General features: G+C 37.8%; 1 protein-coding gene and 1 pseudogene across 3 annotated transcripts in view; both read right to left on the bottom strand.

Moving 5' to 3' along the window:
• On the bottom strand, positions 1-1007 carry LOC131394199 (putative gustatory receptor clone PTE01; annotated as a pseudogene).
• Positions 1008-9777: 8770 nt separating this feature from the next.
• Positions 9778-18792, bottom strand: part of LOC131394440 (olfactory receptor 7E178-like) — a 35192-nt gene continuing 26177 nt past the window's right edge. For all 3 annotated transcript variants that reach the window (XM_058525809.1, XM_058525808.1, XM_058525810.1), the window contains 2 exons: positions 15648-15796; positions 9778-11013 (listed from right to left, as the gene is read on the bottom strand). In XM_058525809.1, the coding sequence (XP_058381792.1) occupies positions 10071-11013; positions 15648-15697 (993 nt within the window). In that variant the 5' untranslated portion in view covers positions 15698-15796 and the 3' untranslated portion in view covers positions 9778-10070. The remainder of the gene's footprint in view (positions 11014-15647; positions 15797-18792) is intronic.

Raw genomic sequence — 18792 nt, 5'->3', positions numbered from 1 at the left:
TTAAAAGTATGTAACAAGAAAGCCAGATGGAAAATAGAGCAGTGATTTCAAGAGACCCACTCTGGTACCACAAGATAAGTAGGGGTTCAGCATGAGGGTGACTATGGTGTACACGATCAAGGCCATGACATATTTCCTTGGGGAAGGTGACAATGCTGATCCAAGGTAAACTGCAATAGCCGTTCCATAAAATAAGGAAACAACAGACAGGTGAGAGCCACAGGTGGAGAAGGCTCTCTATTTCCCAGCTGTTGATGGAACTCTCAGAATAGAGGAAATAATTTTATAGTAAGAGAAAAATCCCTGAGAAAGGGAGAAAACCAAAAATGGCACCAACAAAATACATGACTGTGTTATTGGTGAAGATATCAGAACAGGCAAGGTTGAAGAGTTGAGAATGGTCACAGAAGAAATGAGAAATTTCCACATCCTTGAAGCAGGTAAGTTATAACAGAATCAAATTGTGCAGCTGGGAGTATAAAAGACTAATTTAAAAAGATGCTAAAACTAAGAAGCCACAGAGGCATGGGTTCATAATGACTGAGTAGTGCAGAAGGTGACAGATGGCCACAAACCAGTCATAGGCCATTGCAGTCAGAAGCATACCATCCATACACCCAAAAAGGGTAAAAAAAAGACATCTATGTCAGGCATCCCACATAGGAGATGACTCTGCTGTGAGTTTGGATGTCCACAATCATCTTGGGGACATAAGTGGAGATGAAACCAATGTCGACCAAGGATAGGTTGGAGAGGAAGAAGTACATGGGGGTGTGGAGGTGGGACTTAGAGGTGACAGCCAGGATGATGAGTAGGTTCCCGAAGATGGTGACCAGGTACATAGATAGGAACAGCCCAAAGAGCAAAGGCTGCAGCTCTGGATCATCTGAGAGGCCCATGAGGAAGAATTCTGAGACAAATGTTAGATTCAGTGGTTCTGTGTAGCTTGGAGACATTTCGAACAAGAAAAGAGGGTTAGAAAAAACGAACAAAGTAAATGGACACCCAACTCTGTGTCCATATTTTGTATTCAAGCAATTCACTTGTGAGGTTGTGCATCCCAGTGTCTTCAGCAACATTTTTCAGTGTCTCAAATCCAATTTTCTTAGAACTGTTTCCTCATTGGTTTCTGTTTTATTCATCCCTGTCTCTACATACTTACTTTAGAGACACTCACCTGAAGAATGTTATAGGATCAAGGTCAGTTACAGATAACAAATCCATGAACACTATAAAATACAGCCTACTCTTTTAAAGAAACATATTGAACAAGAAAAATCCTTCTCCCTTTAAGAAAAGAAAATAATTCTGATTAAAAGACACTTAGAAACAGCCTTATTTCATTCAGATACAGTGGAAGAAATTCCTTTGGTTTGGAATATTGATAAACAGTGTAATTGCTAGAACTACGGTATCTGGATTCTAAATTAAAGTCAAATGTTCATAACCAGAAAGGATTTTTTTTTTTTATGTGCCAGTTATCTTCCCGGGTTTCCATGAATCTTTGGTTTTCTGATTTCTCTCCTCCATGTAAAGATGTGCTCACTCAAATATGTGGGTTTTCTTTTAAATGTCTTTTCAAGGGAACCCCAGTGCACTGTTGTTGGGATTGCAAATTGATACATCCACTATGGAAAACTATGGAGTTTCCTCAAAAAAGTTCAAAACAGAACTGCTGTATGATCCAGCAATTCCACTTCTGGGAGTATATCCAAAGGAAAAGAAAGCACTGCTGAAGAGATATCTGCACTCCCACGTTCACAGCAGCATTATTCATAATAGCCAAGGCATGGAAACAACCTAAGTGTCCATCGACAGATGAATGCACAAAGAAAATGTTATGTATATATACTGGAATATTATTCAGTCATAAGAAAGAATGAAATCCTGTCATTTATGACAACATGGGTGGACCTTGAGGGCATTATGCTAAGTGAAGCAAGTCAGACAGAGAAAGACAAATACTGTATGATCTCACTTATATGTGGAATTTAAAAAAAATTTCATAGAAAAAGACATCAGATTTGTGGTCACCAGTGGCATGTGTAGCAGGTGAGGGAATTGGATGAAGGTGGTCAGAAGGTACAAACTCAATTTATAAGGTAAACAAGTACTGGGGATGTAATGTACAGCCTGATGACTCTATTAACACTGCTGTGTGGAATATTTGAAAGTTGTTAAGAGAGTAAATCCTAAAAGTTCTCATCATAACAACAAAAGTTTTTTTGTATCTGTAGGAGATGATGGGTGTTAACTAAGATTACTGTGGTAATCATTTCTCAATATATGTAAGTCAAGTCCTTATGCTGCACATCTTAAACTTATACAGTGCTATATGTCAATTAAACCTCAATAAAACTGGAAATAAAAATCTTTTCAAATATAACTCCTAACTTTGGCCTGGTACACTTCAAATTTCCATAAATATGTTTTGGTAAATGCACAAGCTCATACAGCATTATTGACCTCATAGATGGCATTAGTGTACAGTGCACTTCTCAATCATTCAACTAAAAGTAACTTTTAAAAAATAGTTTCTTCCAATTTCTCATCTTATTCAGGATTATATACCAAACCTATATAATCTCAGGGAAACATCTGGTGTTTGACACTGCTCTTTGTTTTTTGGTCTCCATTTTGTAGTGGCTTGGTAAAAATGCTTACATGTACTTCTAATCCTAAACATTTGGAAGTGCTCTGTCCTCATCAAATCCAACTCTCTAATTCACCATTGAGGAATTTCGGACGATGAGAGGTACCCAAACCATGTCTGAAACCCAGCCTTCTTATGGCTACTACAATCTTTACTGAAACAGGCAGGATTTTCCTTAAATCAATTCTCCTTAAGTACAATTTTCTTTAAGTCAATTCCCTGAAGGCAACTCTGATCTTCATTTTCCTTGAGAGGTCACACTGTGAGTTAATTTGGGGAAAATGCAAAAGAAAGAACAGAGATGGATATATCAAACACCTGGGGAGTTTCCACATCAGTAAAATGGAGATAACAATTGAACTTATAGGATTGTTTTAAGAAATTAAATTAAATAAAACATAAAATGCTCAGACCTGTGGTTCTCAATCCTAGTTGATTACTGTATTTACCTGTGAATACTGTAAAATATACCAATGCCATGGCACAGTCTAGAACCAATTAAAAAGTAATCTCTATATCCACAGTTCTTCATGGTTCTAACGTACAGTCAGGGTCAAGAATAACACCTTTGGGGGCCAGCCCGGTGGCGCAAGCGGTTGGGTGCGCGCGCTCCACTGCGGTGGCCTGGGCTTCACCGGTTCAGATCCAGGCACGCACCGACGCACCGCTTGTCAGGCCATGCTGTGGTGGCGTCCCATATAAAGTGGAGGAAGATGGGCATGGATGTTAGCCCAGGGCCAGTCTTCCTCAGCAAAAAGAGGAGGATTGGCAGATGTTAGCTCAGGGCCGATCTTCCTCAAAAAAAAAAAAAAGAAGAAGAATGCCTTAGAATATTGCCAGGCACTTAGAAAATGTTCTGTTAATATTATCTATTATTACTATAATTAATACCTCATACATATATTTAAAATATATGCAGTTAATAATACTTGCTTCAAAATTCATATTTTATAGAAATTTGAAATGCTACTGATAAAATTTGTTTTGATTGAATTTCTGCATGATTTCATTGCCCTGCACACCTGTCCTCCAATGCAACCATTGTCATTAACTTGGTGCATATATTTTCTGTCAGTGTTTCCATAATTTTAGTATTTATTTATGTATTTGTAAAGGGTTTCCTTGAAAATTTACCTAAATAGAATATTACTACACATATTGCATCTAAAATGTTCCTGTTTACTATAGCATTGTGTTTAATACCAGATATAATATTTTAATGGACAAGTAGTATTACCTGAGGAGTGAACATTTTATTTATCAATCCCTTATTTCAACAATCCTATGAAAATTCTTTTGCCTATCTCCATGTCATAAAAGTGAGAATTTCTGTATGACGTGGGCATGGAGGACAGTTGTTTGTGTTGTAAACTCAATGCCAGTTCAATCTTACTATTTATTACCTACATTTGTTTTCCCAATAGAAAAATCAGTTGCTATCAACTACACGCTATTATTAAGGTATAGAATCAGAAATATTTTCAAGTATTTAATAATAGTCATTCCATGATAGCTCCATATGAAAATTCACATTTTATCTGGGGAATAATATTTCCATATTTCAGATTTTCAAGCTGGCTGGGAAAGTACATTACTATTAATAGAAAATCCTATAATCCACCGTAGTAGTGCCATAAGTGCCCCTAAAACCACTGGTTCATTATCCTAATTCACAGAAGTGTGTGTAAATCCCTCAACCTCTCTATGCTGGTGCTCCTTATCTGGAAACAAAGAGAAGAACAGCCATCTCCAGAGATTTGGCATCCAACAGAGGTGGAAATTCATAAGTATTTGGTCATTGTTTTGTAACAAGAACTTGTTCCAAAGTTCTTGGAACTTTGGAACAGTGGGTTTACTAATGAAATGCAACACTAAGAAAGTTTTAATAACCGTTTATTTGATTATACCACAGAGAAGCTGAAGTTTCTCTGGTTTCAGAGTACTAGAAATCCTAAAATGTGTCTCAGCCCACAAAATAAAATGTACCTTCTTGTTCTCATTCTGCCTCTTCTTTTTCATGTTTATGAAAATCACTGTGAAGGTTTTCAAATAATTGAATGTTGTAGATGTTATTAAATTGAAAATAATAGCTTCTATTGAACATCCATGACCTAAACACGAATTAGTGCTGTTTTATCCTTTCTCCTGACTTATGGGACATCCCTGAAATGGATAAAGGCACAGGAAAAAAAGCAACAGTTGTGTGTCATATTGACTATGCTCTGTTTCTGCAAACCAAGAAAAGGTCTATTCAATATTCAATGTATTTCAGGGTTTTTTGTCGTTGTTGCCTGTGTGCCAAAGACAATGTAAGCTCTGGCTAATCAGGAAGGAATGTGACTCAGTCATTTCCTTTCAAGTGTTCAGTATCTTTTTGTATAGGGACAAAAATAAGATCTTTTGTCTGGTATCCACTGAAAACCAAACCATCAGATCACAGATATTTTGGTTGAATGTTATGTAGCTTAGTGTAATCGATATTAATAATATCTCAATATTTTTCCCTTATATGCATCTATCACATATTTATTCATATAGATAGTATACATTATCTTTTTAGTCCTTACTCAACGTAGTGGTATCAACTAGTAATCAACTCAGATGATAATGTTGAGGCTCAGAGATACTAAGAACCTGCTCCACGTCAATAAATAATAATTAGAGTGGAAGGGACTCACAATTAATTTACAGATCTCTGAGGCAGGTGCAGTTAATGTCTCCACTGTGTTAAAATTCAGAGAGTTTAAAGCAGTGATTCAGAAGTCTTAACCAATGATACATGTAATGTATATCTTTTAAAAGTTTCTGGTTTCTTGAGTATAGATGGACCTGAGACACTGATGTTACGCCTCCCTTTGAAATAGAGAAGGGCTAAATTACAAGAATGGAGGAGGAAGTGGACAGCTAAGGCAAAATCCAGGAGCAGAGGCAAGAGAGAAATCTGTCCTAAATTGTCATGAGCCAGCTCTTTCTGTGATCCCTGCCTGTCCTCTCAGCCATCCTTCCTATGGTTGATGCAGCAAGTGCTGCCCACTGCGCTCCACTGTGGTCCACCAGTAACCTCCAAGGAGAGGAGCACAGGGAGGAGTGGGTGTTTGTTTGGAAGAGCACAGAGAAGTGACATGGCTAGCTGGGCGGTAGGGGGAGAATTCTGGCCAGGGGCCCTGTGTCTGGAGTCAGACTGTTTGATTCAAACCTGGCTTCATCCCCTTCTATCCCAGATCAAGTTACATTGAAAGTCTATAATCCTTTCCTCCTCTGTAAAGAAACAACAATGTGTGCACATATATCTCAGGGATGACTATGCAGATGAAATTAAACAAGCCACGTGGAGCACTTAGTTCAGAGCCCAGCATGTGGGAATATTTAATAAACGTTCATGATACCATGTACATGGTCATCTGGCATCATTCCCCAACTCATCTTTATCATCACCTTCATGATCGTTTTGGACAGGTTAGGGGACAGTTTAGAGAAACTCATTTCCTGCTCCAGTGAGAGAGATGCCTATGGGAGCTGGAACCAATGTGGGAGGAAAGCAGAACTCTGAATGAGAGTTCTCAGATCCCCATCAGAAGGAAGACATTAACTTCATAGGCCTCTGAGCTGAAACTGCATATTGTTGCCTTCCCATCTGGCTACTACACCTGTCCTACCTATTCTGATGATGAAGAAACAATGCTCCCCCTGTCCCTCCTGTATCCGTTATTTACAAAGATACTCACTGGACTGCGCTGCCTCTATGCTAGGGCATGACAAAGGAATGAAGATCCCTCCTCCTTCCCATGCCTGGTGAGTGATGAAGGTTCAGGCTCGGTTCTTAGGACTGGCGGGAAGACAGTCAGTCATGGACCCCTGGATGCACACAATAACTCTGGGAAGAGAAGACACACATACTGATCCAACAGTATTGAGACCAGCAAAATGAAAGGTTGCAGGGCAGAGGCTGATTATTTACAGCTGTGTGGGCTTGAGAGGTCAATGCATAGAGCTCATAATTAGTCAAGTTGGTTCATGTTATCCCAGACTCTAAGGCTGTGTTAAGATTAATAGAAAAGTTCATAAGAAAAGTAAATGTCCTTTGTAGGATCTGAGGACATCCACTTCTCAGGAGAAATCTCATCTGTATTCCTTCTGACTTTCAAGTTTCATACATCGTAATAAGAAATTCACACATTTTTTAAATTAACATACATCAACGTGAATTTATTGTCAAATGCATTCAAATAGCCAAGTAATTTAGGGAGGATTAGGTTTTCTATATCAAGAATCTGATAGTGTTTTCATTTTCTCGGTTAACATCTGTGTCTCTAAAGAAAACATTTTTTTATTGTTATGCAAAGAACACTTAATATGAGATCTACTCTCTTAACAGTTTCTGTAGTGTTCGTATATTATTTTTGACTATAGGACAATGTTGTACAACAGATCTCTAGAGCTTATTCATCTTTCTTGACTGAAACTTCCTGCCCTTTAATTAGTAACTCTCCATTTCCTCCTCCTGCCAGCTCCTGGCAGCCACCATTCCACCATATGAGTCCATGAATTTAACTATTTTAGACACATCATGTAAGTATAATCATGCCGTATTTGTCTTTCTGTGATTGGCTTATTTCACTTAGAATAACACCCTTAAGTTTCATCCATGATGTTGCAAATGGCAGGATTTCCTTCTTTTGTTCAGGGTGAATAGTACTCCATTATATATGGAGTACTTCCAATATATGGATGTATATATAAATATATATGAATCTATATAACAGTTTTTTAATTCATTCATCTCTCAATGGATATTTTGGTTGTTTCCAGATCTTGGCTATTGTGAATAGTGCTGCAATGAACATACCAATGCTACTATCTCTTTGAGATCTTGATTTCAATTCTTGGAGCGTAAATACCAAGAAATGGAATTGCTAGATAATGCAGTAGTTCTATTTTTAACTTTCTAAGGAACCCTCCATACTGCTTTCCGTTGTGGCTATGATATTTTCTATTTACATCAGCAGTGTGCAAGTGTTCCAATTTCTCCACATCCTTGCCTACACTTATTGTCTTTTGGTTTTTTTTTTTTTTTAATCAGCCATCCAGACAGGTGCGAAGTGATATTTCAGTGTGGTTTTGATTTGAATTTCCCTGATAAATAGTGATGTTGAGCACTTTTTCATATACCTGTTAGCCAATTGTGTGTTTTCTTTGGATAAATGTCTTTTTAAGTCCTTAACCCATTTTTAAGCAGGTTGTAAGTTTTTTTTTCCCTCAGTTGGAGGCATTTCTGATGTATTTTGGAAATTAACCAATTATCAGACATATGGTTTGTAAATATTTCATCCCATTCCATAGGTGTCTTTTCACTGATAAGGAATCTGAAGTGCACTGACTTGCCACAGGTCTCGAGTTTTTGCTGAGATCTAGGTGCAGCTGTGTCTTCAAATCTCATACCCTCTCTATTTTCTGTGATGCCTCTTTCATATCAAGGATAGTAGCACCACACTTAGATAATTACTGTGGCCCTTTTTGGCATATTTCCATCCAAGCTCTCCCTTACGCATAGTGTTAATCAATTAGTAGCACTCACTCTGAATGTTGAAATTTAAAAAGGAAAAAGCAAGTATAACCTCTGGGGAAAATATAAAATGAAATATCAAAAAGCAACATTACTGTATTAGTCAGGGTTTTCCAGGTAAAAAGAACCAGCAGGATATGGATATATTTATATATAGAGAGAGATTTATTTTAAGTAATTGGCTCATGTGATTGTAAAGGCTTGGTAAATCCAAATTGTGCAGGGGAGGCCAGCAGGGTGAAGATTCAGGGAAGAGTTGCAGTCCAAGTCCACAGGCAGTCTGCTGGCTGGATTTCTTTTTCCTCCAGCAGGTCAGTCTTTGTTCTATTAAGGATTCCAACTGATTGGAGAAGGACTACCCACATTTTAGAGAGTCATCTGCTTTACTCAAAGTCCACTGATCTAAATGCTATTCTCAGCCAAAAACCACTTTCACAGAAACATCCAGAATAATGTTTGATCAAATATCTGGGCATGATGGCCCAGCCAAGTTCACACATATAATTAACCATCACAATTACCTTGGCAAATTCCAAGGGCTTTTGCCCATTACTTAGGTTTTCAGAAATTGAGACACAGACTTCATTGTTCCAGAGTAGATCAGACCCAAACTGTCTCATTTCAGTTCAGGAAAACCAAGGAATCAAAATTCTAACTTAGTCATTTTTGATAGGATGTAACTCTTCTCACTGGCTTCATCCTCTGTAAAAGGCATTCCCTTCTCAAGGTTCAAAGTTCCTGTTCAGTGAAGTTGTTAGATTATTGAGCTTAGCTGCAAAAGGCCAAGTAATTGAACTAGTTAGTAGGCAGGTCTTCAGAGAGCGCCAGATCACTGCCTCAGAAACTCTGTGTGACATCCCTAAATGAACGATGGCTACCCATATAGTAGACACAGATCAGAGCCCAAAGACCAATTTTTCAGGACAAGAGACAGGGAAGAATAGCTTCAAAGTGAAGTCCTAAAGATATTGTTACTGGTGAAAGGAAAGAGCCTGCCTTTGCTGAAGTAAATTATAGAAGAGTGAGTTTGAAGCAAGTGATAATATCTTATTAACCAGTACAGATGACTAGTTGTATGGTATGGAAGGAGAATATATTAAAATAATACCAGGAATGGTGGGAAAAACCACGTTGCCTGCTGCAAGGGTGAACTTTTTCATATCATCCCTCTTGTGAGTTAGGAGGACTTGAAGAACTTCAGCATCTGCTCACAAGCAGTGAAAGATCCAATAATGGCAGTCATCTTTGAACAACACATGTGATTACATCAGTACTTCACAGTCTTGGTTATCCATGAGAACCAACTGGGATAATTTTTAAATCCTCATTCTAAGGCTACACCTCAGTACAATTCAATTATAATCTGTGGTGAAAAGCAGTCATCAATATTTGTAAAGATCCTCAGGTGACTCCAATAAGAAGCTAACGTTAGGACCAGTTACATGCATCCTTACACATAACATGCAGAAACACATCTGAAAGACACAAAAGTTGTGTGGAAACACATGAATTTTGGAAAGGGTTGAGGAGTGTAATTTTTTTCTGAAAAAAAAAAGGAGTTGTACATATCTTAAACATGCCTGGGTCATAAATAGGAAATAAAGAAGGCTCTAGAACTGTAATATGATTTAATCATGCAGTGGTTATAATGAGGGTAACATCCCTCAGTACTCCCTCAGCCCCATTAAAGATGTACCAAATGAAGCAATATTCACATGTGAAACATCCAGAGGATTGAAAGGCACAAGAGCTACAAAAATTATGAAACCAAATGGGTAAGATTTCAAATTCCAGATGTTTGGTTTTGCTGGCTTTTTCAACCCACACACTGAAAAAATGGCACAAGTATTGAGATTAGACTGTTCTTCTGAAGAGCCTCTGCATGGCCTTCTTGATGTCCTTATTTCTCAGGCTATAGATGAAGGGGTTCAGCATGGGGGTGACCACAGTGTACATCAATGAAGCCACCGCACCTTTCCTAGCAGAATGTGAAACAGCAGAACTGAGGTACACTCCAACGCCTGTTCCATAAAATAAGCAAACAACTGACAGATGAGAGCCACAGGTGGAGAAGGCTTTGTACTTCCCATCTGTTGATGAGACTCTCAGAATGGAGGAAACAATTCGAGTATAAGAGAAAAGGATCCCTGTGAGTGGAACACCACCAAAAATGGCACCAATGAAATAGATTAATACGTTATAGGTGGAGATTTCAAAACAGGCAAGGTTGAATAGCTGAGAAGGGTCACAAAAGAAATGAGGGATTTCCACATCCATGAAGAAAGCAAGTTGTGACACCATCAAACTGTGCAGATGGGAGTGCAAAAGACTGATGAAAAAAGAAACTAAAAGTAACAAGCCACAGAGGTGGAAGTTCATGAAGACTGGATAGTGCAAGGGGTGACAGATGGCCACAAACCGGTCATAGGCCATGGCAGTCAGGAGGAGACTGTCCAAACATCCAAAAAGAGTAAAAATAGACATCTGAGTCAGGCAGCCCACATAGGAGATGACTCTGCTGTGAGTTTGGATGTCCACAATCATCTTGGGGATTGTGGTGGAGGTGAAACCAATGTCAGCCAAGGACAGGTTGGAGAGGAAGAAGTACATGGGGGTGTGGAGGTGGGAGTCAGAGCTGATCACCAGGATGATGAGCAGGTTCCCCAACATGGTGACCAAGTACGTGGACAGGAACAGCCCAAAGAGCAAAGGCTGCAGTTCTGGATCTTCTGAGAGGCCCATGAGGAAGAATTCTGAGACATGTGTTAGATTCCATGGTTCTGTGTAACTTGGACATCTTTTGAAAAAGAAAAGAGGGTCCGACAAAGGGAAACAAGTAAATGAACACCCAGTACTGTGTCTATATTTTCTATTCAAGCTATTCACTTGTAAGGTCATATACTCCAGTACCTTTGGCAATATTTCAGTGTCTCAAATCCAATTTTCTCAGAACTATTTGCTCATTGGTTTCTGTGTCATTCATCTCTCTATATACACGTTCCTTAGCGAAACTCGCCTGAAGAATGTTGTAAGAACTAGGATGTTTAGAGACAACAAATCCGTGAACACCATAAAATACAGCCTACTCTTTTAAAGAAATATTTTGTATATGAAATATCCATCTCCCTTCAAGAAAAAAAAGATCATTCTAATTGAAGGACACTTAGAAGCAGCTTTATTTTATTCAGATTCAGTGCAAGAATTCTCTTTACTTGGAATATTGATAAAATGTATAATTGCTATGACTATATTATTTGAATTCTAAATTAAAGTCAGATTTAATAGTCAGAAAGCATTTTTTTTTTATGTGCCAGTTATTTTTCTGGGTTTCCGTCAGTCTTTGGTTTTCTGACCTCTCTCCTCCATCAAAATATGTGCTCAGTCAAATATGTGTGTTGTTCTAAAAGTCTATTTCAAATATGACTGCTGATCTTGGTCTAGGACATTTCAAATTTTGGTAAACATGTTTTGGCAAATGCACAAAATCATACAGCATCTTGACCACAAAGAAGGCATTAGTATACAGTGCACTTCTTAATCATTTAACATTTTTTTTAAGAAAACAGTTTATTCCAATTTCTCACGTTATGCAGGATTATATATCAACCCTACATAATATCAGAGAAATATCTGGGTTTTGACACTACTCTTTGTTTTTTGATCTCCATTTTTAGTGGCTTGGTAAAAGTGCTTACATGTATTTCTAATGCCAAACATTTGAAAGTGCTGTATCCTCATCAAATCCAACTCTTTTATTTACAATCAAGGAATTTAGGACCATGGGGGCCTGCAAACTGTATCTGAAACCCTGCCTTCTTATGCATACTTCACTTCAATCTTTAATGAAACAGGGAGGATTTTCCTTAAATCAATTCTCCTTAACTCAACTTCCTGAAGGCAACTCTGATCTTCATTTTCTTTGACAGGTCACACCATGAGTTAATTTGGGGAAAATGTAAAAGAGAAAAGGACAGAGAAAAATATATCAAACACCTGGGGAGAGTTCACGTTTGTAAAATGGAGATAATAATTGAACTTAACTTATAGGATTGTTCTAAGAAATTAAATTAAACTAAAGAGGTCAGACTCATGGTTCTCAATCCTAGTTGATTATTGTATTTACCTGTGAATATTGTAAAATGTACTGATGCCATGGCCACAGCCTAAAACCAATAGATAATAATCTCTACACACATGGTACTTAGTGGTCTCAATGTACAGTCAGCATCAAGAACAATGAGTTAGAATATTGCCAGATACTTGGAAAATGTTCAGTTAATAATATTACCTATTATTATTATTATATATTATATATATCTGTATATAATGTAGATATACATCAAATATGTGAATTAAAAATATAAGTATTTAATAATATTTGCTTCCAAACTCATATTTTATATGGATTTGACATATTTCTGATAAAATTTGAGTTTTCTTTAAATTCCTACATGATTCCTTTGCCCTGTATACTTGTCCCCCAAAGTGACCATTGTCATTAATTTGGTGGGTATATTTCTTGTCAGTGTTTCCATCGTGTTAGTATTTATGTATTTATTAAGAGTTTTCTCAAAAATTTACCTAAATAGCATATTACTACACATATTGCATCTAAAACGTTCTTGTTTCCTAGAAGATTGTTTTTATTACTAGATATAATAATTTGATATATAGTATTACCTGAGAAATGAACTTCATCTTATTTATCAATTCCGTATTTTGGCAATTCTATGAAAATTCTTTTGCCTCTCTCCATATCATACAAGTGAGAATTTATATATGATATGTGCATGGAGGTTGTTTGTGTTGTAAAAATCAATGCAAGTTCCATTTTGGCACTTGTTGCCTACATTTGTTTTTCTAATAGAAAAATCAGTTGCTATCAACTACATGCTATTATTAAGGTATAGAATCAGATACACTCTCAAGTATCTAATAATAGTCATTCTTACACAACTCCATATGAAAATTCATATCTTATATAGGGAATAATATTTACATAATTCACATCTTCAAACTGGGCTGTAAAGTACATTACTATTAATAGAAAGTCCTATTCTCCACCATGTTAGTGCCATAAGCGCCTCTAAAACCACTGGTTCATTACCCTAACTCACAGAAGTGCATGTAATTCCCTCAAGCTCTCTGTGCTGGTGTTCCTGATCTGCAAATGAAGAGAACAGCCATCTCCAGAGATATGTGGCATCCAGTGGAAGTGGAAATTCATAAATATTCGGTCATTGCTTTGTAACCAGAATCTGAGTCATTATTGGAATAGCGGATTTACTGATGAAACACAGCCCTAAGAAAGTTTTAACAACCTTTTATTTGATTATACAGCAGAGAATCTGAAGGCTCTCGTCTCACAGCACTAGAAATCCTAAAATGTGTCTCAGTCCAAAAAATTAAATTTACCTGCCCCTTCTCATTCTGCCTCTTCTTTTTCATATTTTTGAAAATCACTGTGATGTTTTTTGAAGAACCGAATGCAATAGATGATATTACGTGGAAAATAATAGATCCTATGCAATGTCTATGACATACACACAAACAAGTGCTATTTTCTCTTGTCTCTGGTCCTATGGGACATCCCTGAAATGGATGGTGGCACAGTCAGGAAAACACCAGTGTGTGACCCATATTGACTATGCTCTGTTTTCTGAATCAAAAAAGGGTCTGTTCAATATTTAACATATTTTGGGGTTTTTTGTTGTTATTGTTGCCTACTCTGTGCCAAAGATGATATAAGCTCTCAGGAATCACAAATGAATGTGACACACTCATTTCATTTCAAGAGCTCAATATTAACTGTACAGGGACAAAAATAAAATGTTTTGTCAGGTACCCATTGAAAACCAAACCATCAGATCACAAGGTATTTTGGTCGAATTGTATAAATGAAGTTGAGAGTTGTTAATACTAATAGTATTAACAATATCTAAGTATTTTACCCATATATGTACCCATCACATATTTTATGACACAGGTAGGATTCATTATCTATTTAGTCCTTACTCAAGGGAGTGCTATCAACTGGAAATCAACTCAGATGACAGTGTTGAGGCCCAGAGATACTAAGAACTTGTTCTATGTCACTAGATAATAAGTAGAGCAGATAGGATGAAAATTACATTATGGATCTCTGAGGCACACGCAGTTAACTTCTTCACTCTGTTAAAATTCAGAAAGTTTAAGGCAGAGACCCATAGGTCTTAACCAATGACACATCTATTGTATCTCTTTTTTTTTAATTATTACTATTTATTATTATAATCATATTATTATTTTTAAAATTTTTTTTAAAGATTTATTTTTTTTCCCCCCAAAGCCCCAGTAGATAGTTGTATGTCATAGCTGCACATCCTTCTAGTTGCTGCACGTGGGACGCGGCCTCAGCACTGCCGGACAAGCGGTGCCTCGGTGCTCGCCCAGGATCCGAACCTGGGCCGCCAGCAGCGGAGTGCACACACTTAACCGCTAAGCCACGGGGCCGGCCTTATTGTATCTCTTTTAATAGTTTCTGGTTTCCTGAGTATGGATGGCTCTGATATGCTGATGTCATGTCCCCCTTTGAAATGGAGAAGTGCTAAATTACAAGAATAGAGAAGGAAGTAGACAGCTAAAGTAAAACCCAGGAGCTGAGGCAAGAGACAGATCTGCCCTAAATTGTCATCAGCCAGCTCTTTCTGTGATCCCTGCCTGTCATCTCAGACATCCTTCCTATAGTTGATGCAGCAAATGCCACCTACTGCTCTCCACTGTGGTCCACCAGTAATCTCCAAGGAGAAGAGCACAGGGAAATGTGTGAAATGACCAGAAAAGGGACATGGCTTGTTGGGTTGGCAGGGAGAGAATTCTGGCCAGAGCCCCCGTGTCTGGAGTCAGCCTGTTTGATTCAAACCTAGCTTCATCCCATTCTATCCCAGATCAAGTTACGTCAAAAGTCTATAATCCTTTCCTCATCTGTAGAAGAACAATAATGTGTGCACATATATCTTAGGAATCACTATGCTGACGAAAAGAAACAAGCCACATGGAGCACTTAGTTCAGAGCCTAGCACTTGGGAATCATTAATATAGGTCCATGATATCATGTACATGGTCATCTGGCATCATTCCTCTACTCATCTTCATCATCACCTTCATGATCATTTTGGAGTGCTTAGGGGACAGTTTAGAGGGACTCATTTCCTGCTCCTGTGACAAAGATGCCTACGGGAGCTGGAACCAATGTGCGAGGAAAGCAGAACTCTGAATGAGAGTTCCCAGATCCCCACCAGAACCAAGAACATTAACTTCATAGGCCTCTGAGCTGAAACTGCATATTACTGCCCTCCCATCAGGCTACTACAACTATCAAACTTATCTTGATGATAAAGAAACAATGCTGCCCCCGTCTTTCCTGTATCCAGTATCTCCAATAGCACTCACTGGACTGTGCTGCCTCTATGCAGTGGCATAACAAAGGAATGATGATCCATCACTCTTCCCAAGACTGGTGAATGATGAAGGCTCAGGCTCTGTTCTCAGGACTGGCAGGAAGACAGAGTCAGACACAGACGCCAGGATGCATACAATAACTGTGGGAAGAGAAGACACACATACAGATCCAACTATACTACGACCAGAAAACTGAAAGATTGTAGGGCACAGGCTGATTATTTACAGTTTTATGGGGTTGAGAGCTCAATGCACAGAGCTCATAATCAGCCAAATTGGTCCATGTTATCCCAGTCTCTTAGGATTTGTTAAGATTAATGGAACAGGTTCACAGGAAAAGTAGATGTCCTTAGTAGGATCAGAGGCCTTCGACTTCCCAGGAGCAATCTTGCTTGGACTCCTTCTTCTGACTTTCAAATTTCATACATCTGAATAAATAATTCACACTTTTTAAATTAGCATACATCAACACGTGATTTTACCATCATCAAATGCATTCAAATGACCAAAAAATGTATGGATAATTAGGACTCCTATATCAGGAATCTGATAGTATTTCCATTTTCTCAGTTACTATTTGTGTCTCTAAGGACAACTTTTTTTTTTTATTGTGGAAAGGACACTTAAAATGAGATCTACCCTCAGCAATTTTTGAAGTGTTCATATATTATTGTTGATTATAGGTACAATAATCAACAATGTTTTATAGATCTCTAGAGCTTGTTCATCTTGCTTTACTGAAACTTTATGCCCCTTTGATTAGTAATTCTCCTTTCACCTTCCTGTCAGCCCCTGGCAGCCAGCATTCTACCCAATGAATCTATGAATTTTACTATTTAGATAAATCATGTAAGTGGAATCACGCAGTATTTGTCTTTCTGTGATTGGCTTATTTCACTTAGCATAATATCCTTAGGGTTCATCCATATTGCTGCAAATGGCAATTATTTCCTTCTTTTTTCAGGGTGAATTGTATTCCATTATCTATATAATCTCTCTCTCTCCATATAGATAGATAGAGAGATAGATAGATAGATACATTTCTATGTATGAGAATTATATATATATAATCTCACCATTTCTTGATCCATTCATCTCTCAATGGACCTTTAGGTTGTTCCCATATTTTGGCTATTCTGAATAGTGCTGAAATGAACATAAGAGTGCTTCTATCTCTTTGAGATCTTGACTTCAGTTCCTTTGGGTAAATACCGAGCAGTGGGATTGCTGGTTCATATAGAAGTACTATTTTTAACTTTCTGAAGAACCTCCTTACTGTTTTCCATTATGGCTGCCACATTTTCTATTTACACCAAGTGTACAAGGGTTCCAGTTTCTCTACATCCTTGCTGACACTTGTTTTCTTTTTTTTTTTTTTTTATATAATAACCATCCTGACGTGTAAGGTGATATCTCAGTGTGGTTTTGATTTGTATTTCTCTGATGGATAGTGTTGTTGAACATCTTTTCATATACCTGCTAGCCATTTGTATGTCTTTTTTTGGAAAAATGTCTAAGTCCTTAACCCATTTCTTAATCAGGTTATCAGTTTTTTGACTATTGTACTGTAGGAGTTCCTTATATATTTTGGATATCAACCAATGATCAGGTATTTGGCTTGCAAATGTTTTCTCCCATTCCACAGATTGCCTTTTCACTGATGAGGAATCTGAAGTGCACTGATTGCTACAAGTGTCAAATTTTTGCTGAGATCTAGATGGAGTTATGTCTTCCAATCCCATTCTCTTTATATTACCTGTGATGCTTCTCTCATATCAAGGAGAGTAGCACCATTCCTACATAGTGACTGGGGACCTTTTTGGCATATTTCCACCCAGACTTTCACCCTAAGCATAGAGTTAATCAATTTGTAGCACTCATTCTAAATGTTGAAGTTTAAAGAGGAAAAAGAAATCATTACCTGTGGGGAGTATATATAATGAGATGTCTAAGGCAACATTACTGCATTAGTCAGGGTTTTCCAGAGAAACAGAACAACAGGATGTGTATTTATTTATATATAGGGAGAAATTTATTTTCAGAAAATGGTTCATGTGATTGGGGAGGCTTGGTATGTCCAAATTTTGCGTGGGAGGCCAGCAGGCAGAAGATTCGGGGCAGAATTGCAGTTCTAGTCCAAATGCAGTCTGCTGGCAGGATTTCCTCCTCCTCTGAGAGGTCAGTCTTTGTTCTATTAAGGCCTTCAACTGATTGGAGAAGGCCCACCCACAGTATAGAGAGTCGTCTGCTTTACTCAAAGGCCACTGATATAAATGTTAATCTCAGTCATAAAACACTTTCACAGAAACATCCAGAATAATATTTGACCAAATGTCTGGGCATCATGGCCTAACCAAGTTCACATATAAAATTAACCATCACAATTACCTTGGCAAATTACAAGGGATTTGGCACATTACTTAGGTTTTCAGAAATGGAGACATAGCCTACTCAATGTTCCAAAGTAGATAAGACTCAAACATTCTCATTTCAGTTCATGAAAATGAAGGAATCAAAACACTAATTTAGTCATTTTTAATACGAAGTATCTCTTCTCACTGGCTGGTAGGGCTTCATCCCTTGTAAAGGGCATTTCCTTCTCCAGTATCAAAGTTCCTGATCAGTGAAATTGGTAGATGATTGAGCTTAGTGACAAAAGGCCAAGTAAATTAAACTATTTAGTAGGCAGGTTTCCAGAGAGCCCCAGATCACTGCCTCAGAATCTATGTGCAACATCCCTAAAGGAAAGATGGATACAAACAGAGTGGACACAGATCATAGCTCAAGGATAGATTCTTCAGGACAAGAGACAGGGAAGAATATCTTCAAAGTGAAGTCCTAAAGATACTGTTACTAGTGAATGGAAAGAAGGAAGCTTTGATGAAGTAAGGTATGGAAGGGTGAGTTTGGAGCAAGAGGACAATATATTATTAACCAGCACAGATGACTAATTGTATGGGATGGAAGGAGAATGTCTCTAAAGAAACATCAGAAATGTTGGGAAAAATCACATTGCCTGTTACAAGGGTGAACTTTTTCATATTATCCCTCTTGCGAACAAGGAGGACTTTAAGAACTTCAGCATCTGCTCATGAGCAGTGAAAGATGCAAACATAGTAGACATCTTTGAACAAAA

This window comes from Diceros bicornis, chromosome 30 (genome assembly GCF_020826845.1).
Source record: "Diceros bicornis minor isolate mBicDic1 chromosome 30, mDicBic1.mat.cur, whole genome shotgun sequence".
NCBI lineage: Eukaryota > Metazoa > Chordata > Mammalia > Perissodactyla > Rhinocerotidae > Diceros > Diceros bicornis.
Note: the sequence above shows the minus strand (reverse complement) of the source record. Positions and strands in the feature narration are given on the sequence as shown.